At 40.6% G+C, this 16,896-nt stretch overlaps 1 protein-coding gene across 1 annotated transcript in view; it reads left to right on the forward strand.

Annotated features, from left to right (window-relative positions):
- NBAS (NBAS subunit of NRZ tethering complex) overlaps positions 1-16,896 on the forward strand; it is a 381,747-nt gene that overhangs the window by 324,357 nt on the left and 40,494 nt on the right. Inside the window, 1 exon segment of the mRNA XM_030555399.1 lies at positions 13,644-13,783. Coding sequence (XP_030411259.1) covers positions 13,644-13,783 — 140 coding nt within the window.

Raw genomic sequence — 16,896 nt, forward strand, 5'->3', positions numbered from 1 at the left:
GCTTCCATCCCGGGCACATCACACGATCCATTGTCTACAGCCAAGCACTGAAGTACAACCACATCTGCTCTAACCCCTCAGACAGAGACCAACACCTACAAAATCTCCACCAAGCACTCTCAAAACTACAATACCCACACGAGGAAATAAGGAAACAGATCAACAGAGCCAGACGTGTACCCAGAAGCTTCCGACTGTAAGACAAACCCAAGAAAGAAACCAACAGGACTCCACTGGTCATCACATACAGTCCCCAACTAAAACTCCTCCAGCGCATCATCAGGGATCTATAACCCATCCTGGACAATGATCCCATACTTTTGCAGACCTTGGGTGGCTGGCCAGTCCTCGCCCACAGACAACCTGCCAACCTGAAGCATATTCTCACCAGTAACTGCACACCGCACCATAGTGACTCTAGCTCAGGAACCAATCCATGCAACAAACCTCGATGCCAACTCTGCCCACATATCTACACCAGAGACACCATCACAGGACCTAACCAGATCAGCCACACCATCACCGGTTCATTCACCTGCACGTCCACCAATGTAATATACGCCATCATATGCCAGCAGTGCCCCTCTGCTATGTATGTCGGCCAAACTGGACAGTCGCTACGGCAAAGGATAAATGGACACAAATCAGATATTAGGAATGGCAATATACAAAAACTTGTAGAAGAACACTTCAACCTCCCTGGCCACACAGTAGCAGATCTTAAGGTGGCCATCCTGCAGCAAAAAAACTTTAGGACCAGACTTCAAAGAGAAACTGCTGAGCTTCAGTTCATCTGCAAATTTGACACCATCAGCTCAGGATTAAACAAAGACTGTGAATGGCTTGCCAACTACAAAACCAGTTTTTTCTCCCTTGGTTTTCACACCTCAGCTGCTAGAACAGGGCCTCATCCTCCCTGATTGAACTAACCTCCTTATCTCTAGCTTGCTTGCATATATATGCCTGCCCCTGGAAATTTCCACTACATGCATCCGACGAAGTGAGTATTCACCCACGAAAGCTTATGCTCCAAAATGTCTGTTAGTTTATAAGGTGCCACAGGATTCTTTGCTGCTTTTACAGATCCAGACTAACACGGCTACCCCTCTGATACTTCTCACCAGAGAAAGGTACCATAAAGGCTAAGGTCACAGTTCCATCCATGATATTAGCTTCTCTTGTCCAGCAGACAAAACCGGAGAAGTTTTGGTAGAAGTCCCTTTCCTCACACCGACACCTCAGGCAACCGTCATTACCAAAGCCTCCCTCTTGGGTTGGGGTGCACACATGGGTGATCATATAACACAGAGCATCTGGACCTACCAGAAACCCAAAATACACATCAGTTTATTGGAACTCATGGTGGTCTGTTGGGCCTGCAATGCTTCCTGCCACTCATCCAATCCAAATATGTTTAGATAACATTGGACAACATCACAATATGTTATATAAACAAGCAAGGGAGAATGAAAACTTTCTCTGTGTGCATTGAGGTAGTCACCCTGTGAAATTGGTGCATCAAGCATTACATAACAAATTCCCTAGCAGATTGCCTGAGAAGACATGTTTCTGTGAATTACAAATGGGAGATTCATGATTCATTTTTCAGCAACATCTTCGTTCTGTAAGGAAAGCCATCCTGGGACTGTTTTGCCTCAAAGGTGAACCGGAAGCTTCCTTAGTACTGCACCAAAGCAGCCCTGGGGAAGAACTCTTTGGGAGATGCCCTCCTGAGGTCGTGGAAGGTTCACCTGAGAGATTCTTTCCTTCCAGTTCCTTTGATGTCACAGGTTTTATTAAAGCAGCCCATAGCGTGGCAACCTCAGCAATGGGTGCCCCCGTCCATGGTCCTCCCATCAAACTGTCCATATTGGGACACATGAGCATTATACAGAACCCAGAACATGCAGCCTCCAACTCATCCAGGTCCATAACACCAAGATCACAGAGATCACCTTCACCTTCTGCCCCAACCTCCCCAGAAGGTCTTGAGGAGGAAGCAGAAGCAGTTGAAGAGCCACCAGAAGGTGACACCATCCCACCCACCCACATCTCCTTTCCATCTCCTGATGAAACAATAATGCCTCCTCCTCCCACGTCAGGCGATGACTTTAACTCCTTCCAGGACTTATTTAAACGAGTGGATGACTCCTTTGACATTTCATTGGCAGAGCTGCTGGAGACACAGCATAAGCTGACAGATATTCTCTATACATCTCCTACTGCCAAAATTGCACTACCCGTGAATGCTCCCATGGTGGACCCGGCAAAAGCTGTCTGGGAGACGCCAGCTACAGCTCCACCTTCTTGTAAAAGAGCAGACAAGAAGTACACTCCCAGGCTGACCCCTATATGTCCCTGGACTCAGTAGGCTGGGTCGAGCAGCACTTTCAATCTGCCACCCTTATATGCCCCTGGACTCAGCAGATTGGGTTGGGCAGCACTTCCAAGCTGCCACCCTTATATGCCCCAGGTTCAGCATATCCCTATCTGCACTTTCACGTTACAATTGTTCTGGTAGTAACCTACTTGATGTGCAAACCCCACAGAATTTTTGAGCGCTGCAGGGATCTTTAGGTACAAGGACCGTTGCTGCAAAGCTAATGGGAAAGCCAAAAAACACCTACGAGCATTGGGGGGAGGGAGAGAGGGTTGCGTTCTCACCACTCCATGAAGCTTGAATCGATTGAGGTTCACAGGTAGTGGTGATAGTATCTGAGGGTCCGGAGTTCTGGAGACAGGCAGAGCCACCAGCATGATCAGTCAGGAGAAGATAGAGTCTCAGTGAAACTGCTGCAGATGTTGGATACAAGCATCAGAACACTTACTTGAACGTGGGTAAGGGTTTTTGTAGTGAAAGAACAATGGTTCAAGGGAGAACACTAGATTTGTTTATGGGTAAATGGATGGCTTGAGGGAGTATACCAAAGTTGTTTTGTTCAGGCTAGACAATTGGAACTGATCATTCCTGGCTATCTGCGGTGTTCTTTTGAGGGAGTTCACAGTGCAGTTAGACAGCTTCAGTATTTTGGATACCAATAAAGGATTTATTACAGAATTGGTCTGATAACTGCTGAGCTGGGTGTGTGGAGGCGTGGGTTTATTAACATCTGGAGCAGAGATCCCCCATCATGCAGTGCTTCCCTGCTTTTCTGGTCCCAGAGTTCAGTGCAGTTCTTGCCTTGGAATCTCTGTTCTCCATTTTGTATGCTGGTAGAGATGCCTCCTTATCCCATCTTTGATGCAAATGAGGTTAGGGGAGTTTCCTTAATCCTGTCACACTTGTCCAGAGGGGTTTAGCTGTGTCTCCCACTGCCTTTTCATTGCTTTTTGTAAGTCTTTCTTCTGATTGGCTTTGGTTCAAGCAGAGGCTGGGGAGAACAGAAGGAAGATCTTTCATGAGTCAGACAGGATGGATACTGTGCCCTGGTTCCCCAAGAAAACAGAGCTGATAGCTAACATCCATTACTCACCTTCCCTTCTGCAATTTCATTACACTGCAGTACAAGTCTAGGTATGATGCATGTGCGGACCAACAGACACTGTTCACATGAAATTCCAGGCTTAGGGATATGTTCCGCATGCGTATCTCACATGTGGAATATAGATAGGCACTGCACATCTCTAAGAACCTCCAGTTACAGGTAACTAACTTACATTTCTGGCCTTAAAATCTGCAAATGGAGATGTAGAAGACATTTAGTATGGCAAGGAGCAAAAGGTCTTGGCTCTCCATCCCATCTTTTAGGTAGACTGGGTGCTCTCTTGCTCCATCTGATATTTTGGGAGATGGACAACAGATCCACTGTCTCTTCTGGCCCATTCTGTGAGAGGATATTTCTTAGCCAAGTATCTGTAAATGCCCATGTTCAGGTTTGCAATCCCCATTCCCTATCTCACCCAGTCCTAAGGAATGTCCCACTGCTCTCAATTCCCTCATTCAGCCATCTTTGGCAGTCCCCTCTTTCTACCCTGAACGGATGGGGAATCCCTTGGTTTAGACTGCCCATTCTCCTTGACCTTTCTTGGTGTGGGTGTCCCCTCTATATCCTATCAACACAAGTACTTCAGTTTAACATTCCCAGTTTGGTGGAGTAGTTTCTTTATCGGGTCCTCGACTCTGGCCTGGTCTACACTATGCGTTTAAACCGATTTTAGCAGCATTAAACCGATTTAATGCTGCACCCGTCCACACAACGAGGCCCTTTATATCGATATAAAGGGCTCTTTAAACTGGTTTCTGTACTCCTCCCCAACGAGAGGAGTAGCACTGAAATCGGTATTACCATATCGGATTAGGGTTAGTGTGGCTGCAAATCGATGGTATTGGTCTCCGGGTGGTATCCCACAGTGCACCACTGTGACCACTCTGCAAAGCAATCTGAACTCGGATGCACTGGCCAGGTAGACAGGAAAAGCCCCGCAAACTTTTGAATTTCATTTCCTGTTTGCCCAGCATGGAGCTCTGATCAGCACGAGTGGCAATGCAGTCCCAAATCCAAAAAGAGCTCTAGCATAGACTGTACAGGAGATACTGGATCTGATCACTGTATGGGGAGACAAATCTGTTACAGAAGACGAAATGACAAAGCAATTGAAAAAATCTCCAGGCTATGTTACAGAGTCCACAGCACAGTGCTGCATGACAAGCGTAACGGAAAGCCAAAGAATCAAATTGACGCTCATGGAGGAAGGAAGGGGGTATTGAGGACTCCAGCTATCCCACAGTCCCCGCAGTCTCCGAAAAGCATTTGCATTCTTGGCTGAGTTCCCAATGCCTGTAGGGTCAAACACATTGTCCGGGGTGGTTCAGGGTATATCTCGTCAATTTACCCCCCCCCTCCCGTGAAAGAAAAGGGAAAAAAATCATTTCATGACTTTTTTCAATGTCACCGTATGTCTACTGCATGCTGCTGGTAGATACGGTGCTGGGGCAATGAACAGCAGCATCCTCTCCTCTCCCTTCCCCGGTGGCAGACGGTACAATATGACTGCTGTCCATTGTCGTCATCATCCCGTGAGTGCTCCTGGCTGGCCTCAGGTGAGGTCGGCCGGGGGCACCTAGGTAAAAATAGGAATGACTCCCGGTTATTCCCGGCAGGTGGTACAGAATGGCTGGTGACCGTCCTCATCATAGCAATTGGGGGCTGAACTCCATCACCCCCCCTTTCATGTCTAAAGAGAAGATTCTGTACTGCCTGGACTATCATAGCAGCGGGATGCTGCGCTCCTCTTCCCTCCACCGTTTAATGTCTTGCCTGGACTATCATAGCAGCTGGAGGCTGCCTCCTCCTCATTTTATCTCACTAACAAGTCAGTGTTTCTTATTCCTGCATTCTTTATTTCTTCATCATACAAATGGGGGGACCCTGCAATGGTAGCCCAGAAGGGTTAGGGGAGGAGGGAAGTAACGGGTGGGGTTGTTGCAGGGACACCCCCTAGAATGGCATGCAGCTCATCATTTCTGTGGGATCTGACATGGAGCGGCTGTGCTCTCTGGTTCTCTGATACACTAGTTCTCTAGTATACTTGCCCCATACTCTAGGCAGGACTGACTCTATTTTTAGATACAACATAAAGGAGGGAATGACCTGGGGGGTCATTACCATTTTTGTCTTTGCACCCCCGGCCGACCTCAGCGAAGGTCAGCCAGGAGCACCCATGACAGCAGCAGACAGTACAGAACGACTGATAATCGTCATCTCATCGCCAATTTACAATGACACAGCAGACGGTACAGAACGACTGGTAACCCTCTCTCCTACCTTGCAAAGGCAAATGAATGCTGCTGTGTAGCGCTGCAATACCGCCTCTGTCAGCGACATCTAGTACACATACGGTGACAATGACAAAAGGCAAAACGGCTCCATGGTTGTCATGCTATGGCGTCTGCCAGTTGAATCCAGGGAAAAAGGGCGCGAAATGATTGTTTGCCGTTGCTTTCACGGAGGAAGGAATGAGTGACGACATTTACCCAGAATCACTCGTGACACTGTTTTTGCACCATTATGCATTGGGATCTCAACCCAGAATTCCAATGGGCGGGGGCGACTGCGAGTACTATGGGATAGCTACAGGATAGCTACCCACAGTGCAACACTCCAGAAATTGATGCTAGCCTCGGTACATGGACGCACACCACCGAATTATTGTGCTTTGTGTGGCTGCGTGCACTCGACTTTATACAATTTGTTTTACAAAACCGGTTTATGTGAAATCAGAATAATCCTGTAGTGCAGACTTACCCTAAGTAACTTGCTCTCTGCCCTGGGGCCAACAGGGTGAATTCATTTACTTTTAGAGTGTGCTGCAAATCTCTATTTTCTCTGAGTTTTGCTGAGGAAACAGGTTGCAGTATGTGACTTATGTGCGGTAATTAATTATTATTTTGGGCATCTGAGTTGTTTTCTTCATGAGACATTACCTATGGAAGATTTGCATTTTTACATCCAGTGTCTTTCTGTATATTATAAATGTTTTCAGAAGCACCCAGTGTCTTAGGCTGATTTAAAGAGAAATAAATAACTAAAAATATCAAAGGTTTTACTTTTGTTAGTTCTGTAGGGTCAGTAATAGTTATATGTATTTCATTGGCCAAATGGCCAGCTAAATTCCAATTACAAAATCTTTACTGTTGATTTCGCACTGAGTTAGCAGTGTGAACAGTTACTTTGCAAAAGTTCTGTTTGACTTGCATACTTACAGATTTTGTATGGAAGTAATGGTGAATAAAGATGCAACAGTTGGGTATTATTTTGACTTTTTGACACCAGTCCGATGTTTTAAAGCCTTCCTCTCCACCCATAATTCACCCTGTTTTGTTCATGTATTTTAATACCCACGTAGGACATTAATTAATTGCAACAAGCTTTTTAACCATGAAGTGGCTTGCATAGTGACTTATCTTATGCATATAGTCAAGAATGTACCCCGAATGGGTAATGTAAGGAATGGTGATCTAGTGGTTGAAGCATAGGACTGGGACTTGGGGGAGATTTGGGTTCAATTTCTGGCTGTGCCAAAGACTTCCCGTGCAACCATATCTGTGCCTCAGTTCCCCAATTGTAAAGTAAGGATACTATTTCCTTTGTCAGCTTGATCTATTTAAATTGTAAATTCTTCACGGCAGGCATTGGCCTGTATTGTGTTTACATGGTATTTAGCAGGATGGAGTCTTGAAGTATTATCATAATACAAATAATTGTTTCCACTATAGCTCTTAGAATCCTGTAATATCTAAGCACAGTGTTCCACTTCCACTCAGGATGCTTTAGCTCTTGAATTCTTCCTTCACTTTTTCTAGGGCTAAAGAAAAATATTTTGTTATTTTAGTGTAGTATTTTAAAATATAGCCCATATAACATCCATACTGTTTTGAAAGCCGAGCAGCTGAGAATAAATATGAATGTAGTGCATTTTAGCAGGGATTCAGGGTGACACAATGTATTGTAGCAATACTTCTCAAATTCTTGCTCAACAATTCTGTTCTTAATGCCATATTAATTCAAATTTACATTGTAGCCAAGGATATGCCAATATTTTGAGATGTTTACATTTACAATCTGGTAAAAGTAATAAAATGGAACTTACAAACATGTAAATCAGTTCAGTTGTTGATTGAAACTCCAAGACAGTAAGAGCAGAAGCATTTGTGTTTTATCTATCAGGCATTGATTTTAAGCAAAAATATATCTTTTTGTAACGTCCAGGCAATTATAATAAAGGAAAACATTTGCTGAGTTCTGAATCTTCTTCCCCTGCCAATGCTCACCAATGTTTTTCTGAGAACATTAGTAGTATCTAAACAATGTCCACTAAAACCAAGAGTTTTCCTATTCTTAGAAGAATAAAAATGTATTGAGCTGGACACATTTCAATACAAAAAAGCTCTACTTTACTTTGCTGCTCACCAACTCTGTTGATAAGTGTAGTGCAAAGTAGACTGAATTTTTTTGGTCTGTCTGACTGAATCATCTCCTTTTCACTGTAACTTTTCAATCATTCTATTTTACGGCAAAAGATATCTCCAGGTTACCAGCTCCAGGTTCTCCAATTATATGATTTAGGCAATACAGCATTTACAACTCTAGCAGATGTTTCCATATTTTAGGAATGATGAAACTTTCTATAATGGATTTCTGTGCCTCAAGGGCACAATTTAGAATAAGCACCCTACAGTTTTGGCTAAAATTTAAAAAAATAAAATAAAAATGACAGATGTAACAAACTAGAGGGAGTGACCCAGTATAATACCATGCTACAATCTTTGTCACCTCTGCCTTTGCCATCTTTGCCTCAGTCCAAAACTATTTGCTCATGATTTTTTAAAAGTTGATAATCATATAATTTATACAGTATAGCATTTTCTTTTAAAGCTACAGTGTCAATGGCTTTTTACAGGAACTGTTCACATATTGACTCATCTTCAGGAGTGTCATAATATGATGAATATACATAAAGCAATAGCCACACCATGAGAAAATGGGAAAAGATCAAACTTTTGAGTCACTGAAATTGGATAGCAAATATCTTGGAGGATGTTAGTGCTTTGAAGTCTTATGGCTTCTAACACCTTTAATCTATGGGCGACAGAGAAAAATGTACACTTTAAAAAAAAGGTGTGCTTTACATGAAATGCTGAGCATTTAGTGCATAAAGATCTTCTTTTTATCCCTGTACCTGCAGCAAAGAACATGCACTCAAGAGTATCCAGTAAGTGGTAGAATTTCAGATAAATCTGTGCTCAGATACCATAAAGCTGAGTGGATTAGAAAAGCCTGAGACACGTGCTAAATTGCTTTAATTATTTATACCATTCCAAAAAAAATCTGAAACTCCTATATTTTATGTTTTCGCACCTGAAGCCAATTTTTGTTGTTGCTGAAAATTTGAAGTAAAAGCCCCTGAAAACTCATGTGATGCAATTGAGCATTAGCAGTAAAAATGGAGAACTGCAGTATGTTGTTTGATAAAACATTGGACTCCAATGGTAACTTTTTTGTATTCAGGTAATTATTTCAGTTTTCAAGAGATACACAAGAAGCAGCAAGGTCAAGATTATTTCTGTATATGAGTAGATGATTTAACGTGCTGTGTCAAATCCAGTGAATCTGTTACTGACAAGCCGACTGTAAGTATTAAAGAAATACAGCTGTTGTGATGGCTAAAGTCACCTAATTCAATGAGGTGCTGTGTGGTTATGCTCCAAGACAACAGACATGAAATATCAGAGATAAAAGGAAAATTAAATTCTGGCTTCTGAAATGGTGTAGTGGTTGAAGAATGCAACTGAAATAATCAGTACACTTATGAATTCCCAAAACATGTTTGGGTAACTGGATTGATTAATTCTAGGAAAAAGTGGGTCAATTTACTTTCATGATTACCACTTTTTAATTCCTTTCATAAGCCAACTTACACCCATTGTGTTTAATATTTGTATAAGTAGGAGTAAAACTTGAATGCAAAATTGTTTTATTGTTGCTTAAAAAGATGATCATGTTAATGAGGAATTAGGGCAAAACGAGCTGGATCTCTCATGTTTATCAAAAACTAAAATCTCACTTCCGAGGATAATAAAGCATCTACCATGAAACAAATGTTCATGGAAATGTTTGTCTGTTACTACATCTACAGGTTAAGTTTGTCTTGATAATGCTGCATTATTTTGTGGCATTGAGAGAAGGACACTTATCTCTATGGTATACTGCACTCAGAAATGCTGTGGGTACACTATCATTTGATACCTTAGTACACTACCTTTTTCTTATCTTGTAATATTAGATGTCACTGTGAATAGATTGTGGTTTGGTGGTGGTTGTGGTTTCAGAAGCCTCTTGAGCAAGGAGTTTTAAAGAGTGGCAGAGAAACTTGTCACTGTATAACTGAGAAGGGGGTCTCAAGGTTTTACCTTCAACTTATTTGTCTTTATGATATAGAACAATCTCTCTTTTTGTGTGTATTAGTATTTATATGTAGAAACTTCTTCCCTTAGGAGGTATGTTTTACCATCTGTTTTTGTGCTGTGTAGTGTCAGGAAAACATTTTTAAAAATCAGTCTTTTCACACTTGTTGTTTTTTTCTTTACAATGTCCACTTCTTTTGTAGGCTTTTTCTTTTTTTTCTGCTGCTAGGAAAGATTTATCTTCTTATAATACAGTGGGCTATATTATCACCAGATTTTTCATGACTTGATGCCACGAAAGTTATACACACATTAAACTGTCAGATGTTCCACAGACTGTGAAAATTTACACTCTGAATAGTCTCACTAAAATCAATGGGACTTCTCATAGTTTGTAATGTGAAGCATGTGCCTAAATCTTTGCAGGATTGAGGCTTAATGCATTTTTAATATTGCAGTCATCCATGAATACTTTTTAAGAAATGTGCATAACATGGCATATATATGTGGCCATCCTGAGTGGATTATGGCGTAAGCACTATAGGCCCTAAACCTCTAGAGTCACGTGATTTTATGAGAATATCAGCTTTTATTTTTTTTTAAAAAGTGAGTTTTTAGCCCTTACCGTTGCGCAAAAAAGCTTAAAAACATGAACCTAACATAATCAATGCAATGTGATGTCTAGTGGCATATCTAGGTTCTGCCATTGAATATTGTGTACAGGAGAAAAGTTCATGTCAAGATCTCAACCCACCTTTGAAGACCTTACTTCAAATAAAAAAAGCAAGGAACGTGAAAGTAGCCATAGAGGTGATTACAGCCACCGTAATGCAGTTTTGCTTTTTCGTTATACTTAGGATTGAGCTTTATTTCAAACTACCATCCTGTAACAATGTGCTAGCAATAGGAGATGATTGGAAGAGGAATAAGCATATGATAGATTGAAGAAGAGAAAATTGGGGGGGCATTCTTTGATGTGGAAAAAATAAATTTTTATTCAGTGAGTCTAGACAAAACTAGTAATTCAACAGAGGCAAGCATGCCTTTCATCTGGCTCTTACCTTCACGCTACACCACTTCCTTTCACCATTCCTCTACCACCCTGTTCATTTCTTTTACTGTTAATCACTCTCTTCTGGCTCCTCAGGCATCTGCAAATATATCCTTTCATTTCCTCTTAGAGCTGTATGAATAACTGATTTTGTTGTTGTTTACTGACAGTTTAAAAAAAATCAGCTCAGGTCAAACCAAAACTACAATTTTTTTGGTGCATCGAACAAATCTGAAAAAATTAATTTAATTCTAAGTGTTCAACCCCAAAATGAAATGTTTTGTTTTGATTTCAGCCACTGTTAACCTTTTGTTTTTGTAAAAATAAAGGGTTAGAGTCACAAAATAATGGAGTTTGTGCTACTCTGCTCTGCTTCCTGATAACCAATAGCCCAGTGCTTAGGGCCCTTACCTGGGATGTTGGAGACTCAGTTTCAAATCCCCACTCTGGATTAGAGAGCCCCCAGGTGTATGCCCTAATCCTCAGGTTATTGGGGGCTTTTTTGGGGCGGGGGGGGGCGTGGATGAGGCTGTCTGTTTCTCCAGTTGAAGCTATTCCACTTTATATTAAATACTTGACTACTTATTGGGCCAAAGGGAGCGAATGAGTGACTCTCTATAAACTAGTGGTTAGGGCATACAGCAGGGGTCATGGTCAAATCCTGCTCCAGCCAAGGAATTTGAACTTGGGTCTCCCACATCTGGAGTGAGTGCCCTAAACACTAGGCTATTCAATGTAAGTGAGGGGCGGCACCACCTCACTGGCACCCAAATCCCTTTGCAAATCTGTCCAAAAAAGTTGAAAACTTTTGTGCTGACATTATCAGAATGAACCATTTTGATGTTTCCTAATTGTTTTTCTATTTCCCATTTCAACCAAGACAATTTGTCGAAATTGACATAAATTTGCAAAATGTCGAAATGTTTCTCAACCAAAATCTACTTTTTCAGGCCAAAAAAAAAAAAGATTTGGATGAAAAATTTCCCCATCTCTATTTCTTTTCTTAAAAAATGAAGCTTCACTATAATCCCACTTGTTTCTCTAATAAATGGTGGTGACAGTCATATTATGGTACCATATAAGTAATGAACTTGAAATCTTAGACTAACATTTCTAGACAGATTGTAGGCATGTTTGTATTATTTAATATGGCTGATTACCTGTGCTAACTGTTGGAAATATCCAGTATTTTAAAATAATACTTCTTCTTCAGATATTATTTTTATTTGAGACATTTTCAGATGCACCCTGGGGCTGGAAGCAAACTGTCAACATTGAATATATTAAAGCCACAAAATTGTGTAGGCATTTCAACAAATTAATGGGCAATCTGTATTTTCGAACCTCGTTTGAAAATGTTGTCCTTGTTTGAGTCACTCAAACTGTGGGAACATGAGTTTTAGTCCTTTAAAGTTGCTATAGAACTGAGGAAAACTTTTTGGTCCAATTGATGTTAACCCTGGGTTTAGCAGGCCAATGCTCAGTGGTTTGAGCATTGGCCTGCTAAACCCAGGGTTGTGAGTTCAATCCTTGAGGGCCCCATTTGGGGGTTTAGGTGGGGATTGGTCCTGCTTTGAGCAGTGGAGTGGACTAGATGATCTCCTGAGGTCCCTTCCAACCCTAATAATCTATGATTCTATGTTTTAGAACCACTTTTGGATTGAAAAAAAATTAACTTTTAATGTTGTGTATCCTAACTGAGCTGAAGGTAATATTTGATGATTTGGAACTTTTTTCCAGATTTTTGAGGAAATGTTTTTCAGTGCAAAAACGTTCTAATGTTAGAGAGGAAGAATTTGTATTTATATATTAAAGCTATCTCGGTGCTAGGGAACAAATTATTTTTTAAACTGACAAAAATTTAACAGGTTGACAGTAATTGGATACATCATTTGAGAAGTCCTGTTTGTGTGATAGCCAAAGTTTTAAAAAGAAGCTGCTTCTCATTTAATAGCATCCTCCATTTAATAGCTAGACCTTTTTATCTTGCACTTTTACCATGAGAGCTGCAGAAAGTAATTATGTTTAATAGAACCTGTCCTCAGCTGAAAGCCTCAGGGGAAACTAAGTAAATTCTAGAAGAAGCCTTGTTTTCTGATTAAAGATGCATGGTGTACAGAGATGGAGAGGATTTTTTTTTAATTTATAGTACATATGAAGAGAAATATGTGCTAGTCGATAGCTATGTGGCAAACATGAGTTAAAAATCAGCATCCAAATTTCCTTCTCCAGTGAATGAAGATTAGATGCCAATTTAGAGAGAACAATGGTCATTTTTACTCTGTGTATTTGTGTAGGGGGAGAGGGTCATTTTTTAAATAAAGTAATTTTACACAGTAATATATGTTGGGAAAATATCAGAGGAACTTTTTTTTTTAAAGGGCTAGGGAATTTTTAACTAATGATGTGAAAAGTTGGAGGTGGAGGGATCACTTGAATTAATCTCTTGTGTGGGTTTCATGTTATTTTAGGAACCTCATTCTAAGTAATCTCCCATCATCTATGTGCTTCCTAGTTTCAAATGCATATAACTGAAGATTTAGAGAAAATTCCTTAGTCTGTGTTTCTGACTTGTTTTACAGTAGTGATATCCTTCACAGATCGAACACATCATATTTATTGTTACATAGGTATGGCGGAGTTAGCTGATTTAGATCCTGTTCTTATATGGCTGTATTTTTCTTGCAGGTAGAGATAATTGATATTGAAAATGAAGAAAAAAGATATTATCTCTTCCTGGAACTCCTGCACTCTAGTAACAGTCAATCTGAGTTTCAGCATTTGGTTTTACTCCTGCAAGCTTGGCCACCTATGAAAAGTGCAAGCATGTAAGTATTCCTTCAAAGAGAAACCTGGGAGAACAGTATGCTCTCTCCTACTTTGATTTTGAAATTACTGAACCTTTCATGCAGCCTCCGGTCAGTGAATTCAAACAAACCATTACATAAAGAAGTATAACCATCTTAAATATGCTCTTTTGGAAGGCACACAGAAGACAATTGCGTATGTAGAACAAAAAGTTTCTTCTGAAAAGCATCTTCGAGGAGGCACACATTTAATTTTGCTGATCTCCATGTTTCTTATTAAACTTCAAACTGGCTAGTCCAAATAAAGACTTTATAAATACTTGCTTGATTTGCAAATCAAGGTCTAGCTATCAGCACCCAGTGGAAAACTTGCAGAGAGGAGAGGAGGGAGAGTGTGATTGAAGATTTTCACTCCAGGGCCACGTCCAGACTAGGGTATTAAAATCGATTTTAGATACGCAACTTCAGCTACGTGAATTTTCTAAAATCGAGGTACTCACCAGTCTGGACGGCACGGCATCGATGTCCGCGGCTCTCCGTGTCGATTCTGGAACTCCGTTCGAGTTGATGGAGTTCCGGAATCGATGTAAGCGCGCTCGGGGATCGATACATCGCGTCCAGACTAGACGCGATATATCGATCCCCGAGCAATCTATTTTAACCCGCCGATGCCGCGGGTTAGTCTGGACGTGGGCCAGTTCTGGCTCCCTAAAAACTCTTTTTGAAACTGCTCTTTTGGGCAACGACTGCAGAGACACATTCCAGGGAAGGGCCAAGAGTGGAGGAACATTCCAGTCTTTGTAGGTGACCAGGCAATGATACGTTTCTCTTCTACGCCTGCTACCAAGTTGTCCCATCCCAGAGTAAACTACAGGGAAAGGAGGAATGTATTTTAGGGCCACTGATGTCCAGAAAATAAACACAAGATTATTTTTGCAGCATTGTGCACGTTCTGAAGCCATTTATATGGCAGGCCATAATTTGCCAATATTTTTGTATCAGTCTTTTGTCTTCCAGTCTATCTGTACTGCTTCTATACATTCCATTTGTTCAATACTTTGATCGTGACTTCTAAGATTTAAAGAGTCTCTTTGTCTCTACATTATGCTGTCAGCAGTCATCCATGCTTCTATTCATCCTTCAAGGAGAGCAATAAAATTAACTTTTTATGGGCTAGCCAGCAGTACCATCTTTCATCTGTCAGCAGTTAGGTGAGAAAGGCTGGTTACTAACTTCCACTTAACTTTGAGTTCCAGGTGCCATTGATCACATTCTGTTTGAATATAGGGAAGACTTCTAAAAAGGCTTGTTTGAAAAATTAAGATATATTTTTATTTTCCTGAAAACTAATACTTTTGTGTGCATTTAAGATACTGATATATTAGGGACAAATCTGCAGTGATTATTCAGCTTGAAGCCTTTATCGGTGTGTTTGGGATATGTGGACTAAGAGCTGAACTCATTCTTTACTGCATTTTCATGAACAAAGAAAGCATTTCTCAGGCATTAAAATGTTATAGGGTGTTCGCTGTCTGACTTGTCCTATATTCACATTGTCATTCCCCTACATATTTTCATTTTACAAACCTTTTATGCAGTCAAAATGGATCAAAATATAATGTAGAAAACTAATCTTTGTTCCAAAGTTTTAAGTTATGGACTTTGACAACATGATTTTTTTTTCCCCAAGGGATAGAATTTTACTAAATTTTATGTTTATAGCCTTTGTGAACAATAAACCTGCCAACTAAATTAGTGATTTTATTGTCATCATTTTCATATAATTTTATAATGTTGACAATTTCAGTCCATTATAGTGAAACAGATGTTATTGTTACTATTAGCTATTCTTTCTTTACGAAGGAGAATTAGACTTAGACCGTGGGACTCTTCTCAAGCTCTTCTTTCTCCAGCCAAAGGATGTCTGTCTGTATCTCCTAAAATGACATCTCCAAATAATTGTTCATTGTTATAAGGCTTTTCAAAAACAAATCACTTTGGAGGTCACTGGTTTTGCAGAAAAGCACTGCTGAAATACACACATTCCCCTAGCCAATTTTGGGAAAGGACTCCCTATGCATCTCTTTGATCTTCTGATCTCAGAATCCGTGGCAACACAGCTAGCTCAGCAGCCACATTGAGACTGGTTCCAGGCCAGCACCTGGTCTCTGCATGACTCTACCACAAGGAAACGGCATTATTGAATCTTTCATCTTTACTCATAATTTAGACCTTGCTATAGAGAGAAGTGATCCTCCCCAGATTTGACAGGGATGCTAAAGGTGGCTACAGGGACAGAGAAATATTCCACATTGCCATCCAGCGCTTTTTCCTATTTTGCTTCACAATGCACAGCAAAGGCGAGAAGTATCAGGACCCTTAGTTCATTCATAGTGTGTGTTCTATTCATTTTATCCGCTATTCTTGATGAGCAACTTCCCAATCTTATTTCCCATCTGTTCCTAACTTGATTCAGTACAGCAGCTAAGTTTGCTCCATGTTTGTTATACTCATTCCTCTCTTTAATAATGCAGATGGGCGAGGAAAAACAAAATGCAGATTAAATTATATTCTCTTCCCAACTAATGATCAACCAAACCCCAGTGGTTTGGAGGTTCGTCTTAGTCTCAGTTAGGGCCTGAAGAATAGAGACCTGCATGAATTATGCAAATCTTTTAAGTCTAAATAAGTTAGGACTTGAAAACAACTGATAACTGGTATTTTGACAAAGAAATCGGCAGCATTGTGAAAGAATGGAGGAGGGGGCAGGCTGAATTAACTATCAGCCTCACATTTAAGTTGAATCAACCAAAATGTCAGAATGATTGAAGTTTATGTATTCATGCTAGGAATGAGCCTGTCCAGGGTTTGTAATAGAAAATTGGAAACTTTTTTCAAAGGCCTATTTCAGCTTCCATCGAGGTCTTTGTTTGAATACCAGTTGATTCAGAGTCCTATAGCCTGATTTTCAGAGGTTCCAAACTTCTGCAGTTTCCATTGACTTCACGGAGAGTTTGAGTTGACTTTACATAATATTAGGGATGGAATGTAACACAAGAGAGCAAAAGCAGAAATTGCAATTGCACTGGCGACAGAAATCAATGGTCCGTGAATACCACACTATGAACAGAAAT

Source organism: Gopherus evgoodei, chromosome 3 (assembly GCF_007399415.2).
Source record: "Gopherus evgoodei ecotype Sinaloan lineage chromosome 3, rGopEvg1_v1.p, whole genome shotgun sequence".
Lineage (NCBI taxonomy): Eukaryota > Metazoa > Chordata > Testudines > Testudinidae > Gopherus > Gopherus evgoodei.